The sequence below is a fragment of the Gossypium hirsutum genome, chromosome A05 (genome assembly GCF_007990345.1).
Source record: "Gossypium hirsutum isolate 1008001.06 chromosome A05, Gossypium_hirsutum_v2.1, whole genome shotgun sequence".
Lineage (NCBI taxonomy): Eukaryota > Viridiplantae > Streptophyta > Magnoliopsida > Malvales > Malvaceae > Gossypium > Gossypium hirsutum.
Window position 1 is genome coordinate 102,368,355 of NC_053428.1, and position 11,835 is coordinate 102,380,189.

General features: G+C 33.0%; 1 protein-coding gene across 4 annotated transcripts; it reads right to left on the minus strand.

Moving 5' to 3' along the window:
• Nucleotides 1-2,811: 2,811 nt before the first annotated feature.
• LOC107943799 (ARF guanine-nucleotide exchange factor GNL1) lies at nucleotides 2,812-8,787 on the minus strand. 4 transcript variants are annotated; one of them, XM_041114307.1, is made up of 4 exons: nucleotides 8,572-8,787; nucleotides 8,159-8,301; nucleotides 6,919-7,738; nucleotides 2,812-6,843 (listed from the first exon to the last, which is right to left on the minus strand). In XM_041114307.1, exons 3-4 carry the CDS (start codon nucleotides 7,639-7,641, stop codon nucleotides 3,274-3,276), a joined length of 4,293 nt encoding a protein of 1,430 aa, XP_040970241.1. In that variant the 5' UTR covers nucleotides 7,642-7,738; nucleotides 8,159-8,301; nucleotides 8,572-8,787; the 3' UTR covers nucleotides 2,812-3,273. The 4 variants fall into 4 exon arrangements, with proteins under 4 accessions (XP_040970241.1, XP_016733095.1, XP_016733094.1 ...); XM_016877606.2 differs by lacking the exon at nucleotides 8,159-8,301; XM_016877605.2 differs by lacking the exon at nucleotides 8,159-8,301 and having other exon boundaries at nucleotides 6,919-7,741.
• Nucleotides 8,788-11,835: the final 3,048 nt, after the last annotated feature.

The window sequence follows — 11,835 nt, forward strand, 5'->3', positions numbered from 1 at the left end:
ATTGGCCTGCAACAAATCTAATGGGTTTTCATGGGCACAGAAAAGCTTACTTGAAGGTTTTTCTGTTTTGAAAAAAAACCTTAGGTGGAACATTGAAAGTGGCAATGATTTCACAATATAGTAAGATCGATGGATTCCTAAATTGCCTTCTTCTCATGCCACTTCTTTTCTATCTTTTAATGCATCAGGTCCATAGCCAATAAAAGACCTTATTGATTGTGAAATGCGAGCATGGAAGTCCAATCTAATTTGTGAGCTTTTTAATCATGAGGAATGCAAAACCATTGAAAGAATTTATATCGGATATTTTGAAACTAAAGGTAACCTTATTTGGCATTTCTCGAAAAATGGTTGTTCCTCTGTCCGATTTGGATACTAATATCTTTCTTCTTCTCATGCGGATCCTTCACGATTGAGCAACTCTAACTCTTTGTCCGAGGCTTCTTCGAATGGATGGAAATGACTTTAGAAACTCTAAACAACCCTTAAAGTTAAGCACAATATGTCATAATGCTATTGCTACTAAAAAAAACTTGTGCAAAAGGTTTAGGGATGTGGATCTATTTTATCCAATGTGTGATGAAGAAATCAAGACCATTTAAGGTGTGTTGGTTTTTTGCCTCCTTTGCATGTGCAACATCAGGTGCTTCAGGTTTCAATTACCGTCCACGATGTGAGAGGTTCTCTAATCTCAAAGAATGGTGGGACAGTATCAATGCCTTCTTCCCTCCTTCAAATCCTTTTGCTCAAAAAGTCTTGGGGCATACCTATGTTGGCATTTATGGAAGGCTTGTAACCGGTTCATCATTGAAAGAACTAATTCAAACCTAGTAGAAGTGTGGCATAATGCCTTATTTGACTTCACTAAGTTGAATGATCTTAGGTTTACTTCCACTACCCCTTGTAAAAAGAATCAATTGAGTGCTTGGGTGCAGTGACGGAGCTAAAGGATTGGAAGGGGCCCCGGCCTCCCCTAAAATGAAAAATTTTCTATTTAGGCCCTTTATAATTATAAAATTTTAAATTAATAATAGTAAAATTTTACTTTGGCCTTCCAAAAATAATAAAAATTTGATTTAATCCTTAAAAAATTAAAAAGATATAGACTATTAAAATGATAAAATTACATATTTACTATTGTAAAAATATATAACTTAATTTCAGTACTCCATAAAAAATTTTCTGACTCCACCACTGCTTGGGTGGTACCTTCGCCTTTTATTTGTGAAGGGAAATTGTGATGTATCTTTTGATCCAAATACATGCAAGTTTAGTGTTGGAGTGATGTTTACTAAAATTATTTTGGACAAATATGTTGATCTTATCATTCGTCATCCATTGACGTTGCGGAAGCATTGGCTATTTGATCGGAGTGCCTAAAAGCTCGCAAGAAAGTATAGACTCACCTTGTTTTTGGATATGTTCGTGTACCTATCATCTTTAGACTTAACTTGCATTCCTCTTTTTAAGTTATGGTGTATTTTTTGCCATTGTTCAACATACTTTATCTATTTGTTTTTGTTTTACTTCGACTTCTATCTCATATAGGCAGGAAAGGTAGCAAAGTTGTTGACTGGGCTGCTCCTTATTTTAGAAATGAAAGCAATTTTTTTTATTTTTTTTAAATATAAAAGGCATCCATTAATATCAATATAAAATTAAAATGGATTTACATATTTTTATTATATTTTTTTATAATTAATATTTTAATGATTTAATATTAATATTTCATGTTTTATTCATATTAAGTTTGGAGTAAAGTAAAAGAAATTTACCATTTATTTACGTAAAAAAATTTAACCATTAAATATATTAATATAGACGGAAAAATTAATTATAAATGTCACTTTTAAAAGAAATAGGAAAATAAATATTTTTAAACGTTATTTAGGGAAATAGATCATTTTGAGGCTGAAAGGACAAAAACACGCTAAGTAAGACGCATTTTTAAAAAAGCATTTAATACTTTCACTTATTAACCCGTGTTGAAATCCCTTTTTTCTTTCTTTATTTAAACATCTTATTTCATCCTTTTTTGCTTTTTAAATTAAATGTTTTAAGTTTTTTATTTTATTTTTAATTGTTGTTTTTAATTAATATATTCTCTATTTATTTAGATAAAATAATAAATATGTAAATTATATAATGGAAATATTATATATATATGATTATGTTAAATATATTTTATTTTTTAAAAGCATCAAGTAATTATATATATCTACTAAAAATAATGATATATGAAATAATTAATTGATTTTATATATGGATGGCAAATTTTAGTATTATATATTTTTGTATGTGTATCTGAAATAATTAATTGAAATATTTCACATATAAACATAATGATATTTGAAATATTTCACATATAAAAATAATGATATTTTAAATATTTTAAATATAAAAAATAATGATATTTGAAATAATTATTTGATTTTATAATATTAGAATTTACAATACCAACAATATACATGAAAAAAAAACTAAATATTTGACATATAAAAATTATATATAAAGAAAAATTTATCAAAAAATTAGTTGATTTAAAAAAAACTAAAATATATTTAACATAATTATAGATATCAAAAAAATATTTTCATTATATAATTACATATTAATTATTTTGGTTATATAAATAAACAATTTATTAATTAAAAACAAGAATTAAAAATAAAATAAAAACTTAAAACATTTAATTAAAAAAGCAAAAAAATTGAAACAATAGAAGGGGATATTTGAATCTAAGTTAAGCCAAGAAAGATACAAGTATTTAACCATTTAGCCAATAATACTAAATTTTAAGGGAAAGCTTTAAAAAAAGTATATACAATGTGTGCGTAAAAACATGCTTGAAATAGACTTTAGTTCTCATACTCTACAATACAAATAACTCAGCATCAAGTTGCCAAAATTTTAGATGTACTAAGAAATTGTAATTTCATGAGTAAAAAGTATACAGATAAGGAGATTTTATGTGCCAATACAAAAATAGGCTTATATCCTATGGTGGAATAAATGCATTCTACAAAATCTTTCTAACACTGAAATTTCAGAGAGTGGAAAAATGAAGGCTTTTTTTTTCTGACCAAGATTAGATTCAAGAACCACATTATGAAATTTCAATTTCGATGTATACTTCCTTTTTTGCAGCTTCGGCTCTGGATTCCTGACTTTTTTGCAATAGGGAAACATGTATAGTATGCAGGGTATGAATGCCATTTACATTATCTTAACAAATATTATACTCTAGGATTTTTCCAGTTAGAACCATGTTCTTCATGTTGTTGTCTCATTTGATGGAATGAGCATTGTCTCATTGGTTGCGGGAATTCCAGATATCTTTTTGTGTTTTGCTTGCATCTGCTCCAATTCTGGTTCCAAGAACACTTCAGATTGCAAAGATGGGAGTATCTTCTTCACATTTAGCCATGTCAATTGCCAAAAACTATCTCTGCCAACATCATCACTAGGTATGAGAATACCAGTTGTTTTCATCACCAGTAGGGTATTCTTGAGAAGCTCCGGGATTGATTCATGAATTTTTTCACTATGCTTTCCTCGGAACTTAAACTTCATATATCTCTCCATACGATCGAGAACTTCGAGCCATAGTTTGCAGAAGGATGCTTGCTGTGACAATTCCTCAAGTGATTGTAAGAAAGCTTTCAACATTAGTTTTGTGGCTAAAACAAGTGTACCTTCCATTTTCTTGTATTCTTTAGGGGAGCTCCCCAGTGCAATTTCTAGCAAATCATCCATTAATGTAAAAACGACAAGATTAAAACACTGGAACCAAATAGTGTTCGGAATGGAAATTCCACCAACACCTGCAAAAGACCGTTGTAACATTAAAATAGCATGGTTTCGCACCTCCTCCCTCTGGTCTAAACATACAACCTTCAGTGCCTGCAATAACCTCAGCCACATCTCTCCAAGGTCCTTACTCACTTTCATAGCAGCCTCTTCGTTGGCAGTATTCTTGGCTTCGTAAGACCATCTTACGAGACAAACAACAGAACTTGCCATCATTTCTAAGGAAGAAATAGACCTATCAATCTCTCCAACCCGAGACTCAGCAAACTCCCTTGCTGCATCCACACAAAGAACATAATTAGAAGGCAAAAGATGTGCCCCATCGAACATGATGAACGCTAGAGCCTCAAACCCAAACTCTGATGCTTCTGGATGTTGAGCAGTGATATATAGCAAGGAGATGATTGTGTGCCAACCAGAATGGGATCTGATGTGAGACGCATTAGCTTTTACAAGTCGCATAACTTCTTGAGTAATAGGTTCACAATATGCATCAGCAACTCGAGCATCAAGTCTCAAAATTAGTTGCATCGACTTTAAAAGCTCATCAGTTAAATTTTCCTTGTAAGGAAGCAAACGTTGGCATATCTTAAGGAGCCCAAACACAGCTTTCTCCACTAGAGCACAAGGCATTGCCTTCTGTTGAACAATATCTGATAGAAACTTGTAAACATTTTTCCAGATAATCAAAATCCTATCCCGATTATTTAGAGTAATAGAAATCAGCAACTCCAGGCAGAACACGGCACTATCTTCATCTTCTATAATGTCACTTCCCTTGCTGAATTGAACTGTAGCCAAGATGATAGCCTCAACAAGCTGCAATAAAGACTCTGCTTGGAGGAACTTGCTATCCATGAATATATTATCGATGTGGCATTTTAGCACTATCTCTCGAAGGAACTGTTGAGCAGCAAGCTGTTCATGAGTTGGATGCAACAGTGGTTCCTCCACTTCAAAGGATAAGAGTTGGCTGAACCTACCAAACAAGCTGAAGGACCTCCGGGGGATGGCTGCAGGAGTTGTCCGTGATATTAATAAGGAACTCGTATCAGGCTTACTCCATACATAATCAGATGAGGAATCTGTTTCATCAGCTGCATCATTAGCTAGACTGGGAGGCAGAAGTCTGAGCTTGTGCAAGCTCAAAACACAATCGAATATGCTTCTCCAACTGCTATGGATACAATCACCATATTTATTTGCTATGGTGAAAACAGTTGTGGTTGCCATCCTTGCTCTAGGACCATCTCCGAAGGAAATAATGGCATCTTCGAAAGATAATGGAGTCAAAAGGGTTGTGAATTTACAAAGAGATACAACCAAATCATCCAATATATCGCCAAAGCGATAGTGTGTTGAAATTTTGGCAATGGCCAAGAATCCATCAATGCATGTTTGTAAAACATTTTCCTGTTCTGCTTGATCGAAAACCACTGATATAGCGGCAATAGTGGGGCCAGACAAGATAGCAAACATATCGTGGTAGAGGGGCACTCGAGAATCACATAAAATAAAAGGAGCACTTTCTTTGGATCTATATATCACATTAATCCAGCGGCTTAATGTCATTGTTGGGAAACCAGCACCTTGGTCAGGGATCATCTGAATCTCATTCTCACAGATAGAGTGGTAAAGCTCGGACAAGTACTCGCGAGGAAGATCTTTCCCCCCATTGATGAGTCGATTGTTACGAATAAAATCTTCTTCAGTCATCTTTTTCTTGACTTGGGCATTGTGTTGATCAGTGTTAAGCATTATAAGTGAATATGACAACAGAAGGGTAGCATCTCTATCACAAAATAAATGTGATGATTGCTCATAATATCTTTCAGCAAATGCCTCAATCACTCTCTGTATCTTTTGTGACTCTCCAGGTAAGCGGAAAGTTCCCAAGAAAACACGTAATGCTGAATCTAAAGTCATGTCATGGAAATCAAAGGTCCTAGAAAATTCATGAAGCACGTGAACACAAAATTCACCATGATTACCAAGAAAATCTCCAATAAGATTCTTATCTAACCCATTTGTGTACCTAAAGAAAGACGCTACACTTTCCGGATCAAGCTTATCTGGTAGTAAATGGATTCCCTGGAGAAACTCTAGACCTTTCTTGGGATCTCGATTAAAATGGTCAGCTCCAATTGTCAACTTTCTCTTGATGCGTTTCATTTTACGAACAAAAGGAATCCAAGAACTAGGATCATTGTAATTCAGACATTTCAAAGTCCAAAAAGCTTCATATCCCTCATAATTTGTTGAATCCTCCTCCGAAATAGACAATTCATTACAGGTTCTCTTAGCCATACCTTTTATAATAGATACCAGACCATTCAAAGCAAGGATATGCATTGCAGATAGCGGCTCATTCACAGGAAATGCACTCTTGGACAACATGTAAGCAATGTCTTCAAAAACATTACTGCATGTTATATCACAATCAAAATTAGCATACATCTCGGCCACAAACATATGTTGACTGCAAAGGTCAACCAAAGCTTCCATAGCAACTTCTTGCTGTTGGTATGAAAACCCATGCTTGCTTTGCACAAGCTTCAAAAGCACACATGAAATGAAAGCTTCAAGCTGCACTTTTAGCTCTGTACGCAAATGATAATATAGATTGAGAACGATGCTACATACGGTCGAAAGAATAAGTGGGCTCATGGATAAGCCAAATTGCATCAAATTATAAAATAGTTCATCTTGAATTACAGCCAATAACTTGGGATGTTTGCTGAATAATGACACACCCAATTCTATAGCAGAATTAATTAAGCCTAATGCAAAGAGTGGAACATCTTCATCATGCGCTATCATATTCGATTTAGGGCCAATACCAATATTTTCAGTGACCTTTAACAAAGAACACAAAAATTGAAATATCTCCACCATGCATGGGATCCCAAAAGGCGCCATCATCAATATCTCACCATTTTGAGCATCCTCCTTATTCTCACTTTCATCAATACCCACATTTCCACTTTTTAATTGTGTACTTCCATTCATGTGATTCTCATTCTGCGTACCCACCTGTAAAAGAATTTTCATAAATTACAAAATGAGTCATTGTATGCCAAGCCATATGCCACAAAAATTTCAAATTACCACTCCTGAAGCAACTAATGAGCTTTCGTTGACCATTTCATGTTCTGTACTACAAATCTTAGGAAGATGAGAGAAAATACATCTAACTAACTCATGAATTGTATGCCGAGCTATCCGCTGCAATAATTCACCTTTGGAGCTTGCTTGATGAACAATACGAAAACATGTGTTTGCTATCATGCATACATGCTTATTACTTAACCTAGTTGCAGCCTTACTTTTCATACAAGCTAGAAGAACTTGAAGTATCTTCATCAGCACCACTTCTTCAGATGCTGGATCAGTTACCTCGAATCGGCAACTTGTCACGGCATCGATAATCATATGCATAGCAACTCTCACATTTACAATATCCAAATCTAGAACATCAATAGTTAAGATTTTGTAAATGGAAGACAAGGCAATGCCAGTTATTGGTGCACTGGTTTCATCGGATTGAATTACATCCAAAAATGGTTGGAGGTACACAACTGGATCAACATTTTGCCACTGATGCTGCCATGAAAATATTTTTCTCCGCAATTCTTTCAAGGAGTGGATGAGAGAATGCTCTAGATGATCATCATCTGCAACATAGTAGATTCCCCATCGAACATTTCTCCTCATGACAGCCAAAACAGCCACAATTTCGGAATTAATCATAGATGTAAAAGCACCTCTAGAGGGCTTGATAATTTCTTCAATAAATCCATTATTTCTAGATTGTGTAGTCACATCCCCCATATTCAAACAAGCTTCTGAGTATAATGAAATTTATATTTCACCAATGAGGCCGGCTACGATGCAAACAAGACATCCAACCCTGGTGGAATCATAACATCTGCTGCAATTAACAAAAGGATGTCAACATAAATGAATTTCATGTTTGAAAAGTTCACCTTTCTTATGCAATAAAGCAACTAATTTCAGTGCATGCAAAGTTTCCAGATTCTTAATAATCAAATAATCCAATAAGAAGAAGCATAAACGTAATGTATAAAATTAAGCATTTTGGTAATCATTAATTACCGGCAATATACAATATCATAAATATAGTACCATTATAAAAATCATTATTAATTAAAAACTTAAATCATGTTAAAACAATCATAGTGTGTTGTACCTGGAATCAAAGTAACAATAAAAAGAAAGAAAAAAAATAGAAAAGAAGCAAATTTAGAAAACTAGATAATTTTCCAGCCTTAAAGCTTCCATTAATGGAAAATTAACAAAGACCCAATGAAGGAAACAATGTGTAGACCTAAAAGACATTAGGAAATCCCATGGTTTGTGCATCCTGGAGTCACCTACAGATGGGAGCTAGAAACTTTTCATATATGATATTTTTTATGGCCGATTTGTAATGCCTCATAGGAGCCAGAACCAGGGATGGTCACTTCTTTTCTTAAAAAAAAAAGACATTAGAAAATCAAAATGTCAGAAAAGGAATCAAAATTGAAATCCCAGAGACCAAATCTATCCCAAATAATTAAAAATATAATAGCCTCAAACTAAAACTTCAAAGAAGACATGAATGAAAATATCAATTTCTTGAAGGCTAAATCATGGCCTATCAAATTTGGGTCGATTTAGATGGAAAAAGAATTGTTAGTTTAACCCCTTCCCCAAAAAAATCAAAGTGGAAAAAATGGATCGAGTGAGGAAATGTGATACCTTGTCGAGGATTCCAATGTTGGAAATTCAGGAATAATGAAAAGAGTGAAAACTAAAGAAATTTTGGACCTCTTTTTCAAGTTTACACATGAGAACGTAAGGGGTTGGAATGGAAAATTGCAAATTTTTTTGTGAAGTAGCAATTTGACCTTTTTTCTTCTGAAAGGTAAATTTTGATCTGATTTTGTTCGCGGTTTCGAAGAAAAGAAAAGTTCTTTCTTTGGCCCAATATAAAATTGACTGTTTTTAGAACTTCTCGTGAAATATATATTATTTTTACATTTTCTATGTCATTGAAATTGTAGCTATTTAACTGTTTTTTTTTATATTTACTATCAATCAATCAATCTATACTATTATTGAATATTGAGGTTATACTATTATTGAATATTGAGGTGAACTAATAATGATCTTATCATTTGGTTTGCTATGATTCATATTATTGCTAAGATAGTGGACTAAATTGAATAAAATTGAAAATATTATGATTTATTAAGAACATAACGTGTAATATGAGAATGGATTGAATGTGTTATATAGTATAAGTTAATTGTGTGTTGATGATGAATTGGAATGAAATTGTGATACCAAATGTGAAATTATATATATGAATTGACTTAAATTGAAATGAAATGATTGTCATGCAATAGAATAGTGTACAGGGTAAGGAATTGCAAATTCGATCGAAAATCAGGTATGACATGTGAATAAGAATGACTACAATTATGACAATGCATATATGTATAAATGTTGCTTGTGTGAACTTAGTAAAAGGCTAGAATAGATTAACATGTCAATAAGGTCATATGTGCGCTTGATCGGAGATTATTACAGATTATAACAAGATCTAGAATTCGTTGCAGATTCTCAAGTAATATAATGAGATCCAACCCTTGTCATGGATTCTCACATAATATATGACATAGGTTTAGCACAAATGAGTAACTTGATGTAATTTCAGCTCGAACGAGCAACTTATTTCACCTGTGTATCCGAGTTTGTTTTACTAAGGTTCCATCGGGCAAAACATTATAAATGAAATTGGAAACTTAGAAATGTAATGAAATAGATTGATAATAGAATATGGTAATGAAATGAATTATATGAAATTGTTAAGAGTTTGTGAATTGATAAATGTCTATGGAACTATATGTTTGCTTTTATGTAACTCGTGATATATGTGATTCGTGTTAAAGAGAGTAAACAAAAGAAACTATGAAAATGGTTAGAAACGAACCCTAAAGGTTGAAATGAGTAGGAATAGATCGATAGACTCTAAAAAGGGATTAAATGGCAAGTTAAAAGGTAAATGATGTGGATAAATCATGAGATTTGGATGACTTAATGTCAATGACATGTGTGTATGGATGTTGAATTCATGTTTGAATACGAAAGCTAAATGATTAAATGATGTTGATTGAACATGGAATTGGAAAAGTTATAAGGTATATATAATTGTTTCATAAATGGTATGGAATGCTTAAATGATATAGACTTTGGCATTTGACAATTAGAATAAATTGGTCAATTCTATTGCAATGATGAATGGATTGATTTGCTAATTACCATATGTATACTCTTATATGTAATTGATAATGGAATTGCTTGGCATGATAGAATATAAATTGAATAAGCAATGTATTTATACTTTGTGATCAATTGTAATGTTTAAGATATATTATCTTGAATCATGAAAGTACCACTGAGCTTTATCACTCAGCATACGATTTGTTTATTTCGTGTATAAGTACAGGTGTATCTCAAGGTTACAAGAAGTAATTCCAGCATTTAGGCAATGACAATTGACTCAACAATGTTTGTATAGTCTCATTTTGGTTAAATATAGGATATGTACCTAGGTTGAATCAATCAATTTTTGTGTATTGATGTCTACGAAACTAACTAAAAATCTGATTAAGGCAAGTGCACCTATCAATTAATAGTATAGCTATGGTGAGCAAAGATATTATTCCACGAAGACTAAAAGTACTAGCAATTACTGTCTTTCTATTATTTAACCAAATAAATCAAGTGATTGATGAAAAACTAAAATTAACTAAATTAATTAACTAATGAACATTGTCGAAACCATTTTAAATTTGAAAAACGGGAATCAACTTAAAACGAAAATGCAGTCGCCACCGATCTTTTCCGAGGTGTGATCGGATCACCTTGAGATTGATCATTTTAATAAAACATTTTGGTTTATTAAAACTGTTAAATATGACTTGTATTTTCAGTCAAATTTGAGAAATAATCTTTCAGTTAAACTCTGTTTACTTGTTTCAATCAAACACTGATTAGTTTAGATTATTTTATTATTATTTGACCTATGAATTTAGCCTATAAATAGGCTCTTTTACAACCTTAGAATAAAACACCCATTAGAGATTAGAACTCATAACACATTTAGAGAATTTTGTGTTTATGTTTTGTGGGTTCTTTGTTTTCGGGGTTTAATTTTTATCTCCATCTTTTGTACTCTTCGTTCTTTTGCCATTATAGTAAAATTATCTTTGCCCGTGGTTTTTTATCCTCTTTGAAGGGGTTTTTCCACGTTAAATTTGTGTGTTTAATTTCTCAATTTATTCCGCTATTTTCTTGTTCGTTGCTTAATCGGGTCGAGATCCTAATAAGTGGTATTAGAGCTAGTTCAATTTTCATAGATCAGCCCGTTCAGAGATGGCAGCAACAAGGTTTGAAATTGAGAAGTTCGATGGTGAGACAAATTTCAATCTGTGGCAAGTTCGAATGATGGCAATTCTAGTTCAATCAGGCTTGAAAAAGGTTGTTACCGGGAAAAAGCCTGAGAATCTAAATAAAACGGAATTGGAAGAGCTTGATGAAAAGGCTTTGTCTGCAATCCGGTTGTGCCTCGCGAATACGGTATTGCAGGAGGTATTGATGGAGAAGACCTCATCCGCCTTGTGGAAAAGGTTAGAAACTCTTTATGCGACTAAGTCTCTAGCTAATCGTTTAGTGTTGAAACAACGTCTATTTACATTTCGCATGAACAAAGGTGAGCTTCTTAGAGATCACATCAGTCAATTTATTACTCTTTTAAATGATTTAAAGAATGTTGAGGTTCATATTGACGATGAAGATCAGGCTATGCTATTATTGTGCTCTTTAGACCCTGATTTATGGCAGAGACAAACTCTCTTTCGAAGATGTGAAGGGTCATTTGTTGAGTAGAGACAAACTCGACAATGAGCTTCATTTGGATAGCAAGACAGATAGGCAAGCTTCCGTTTTGGTAGCATC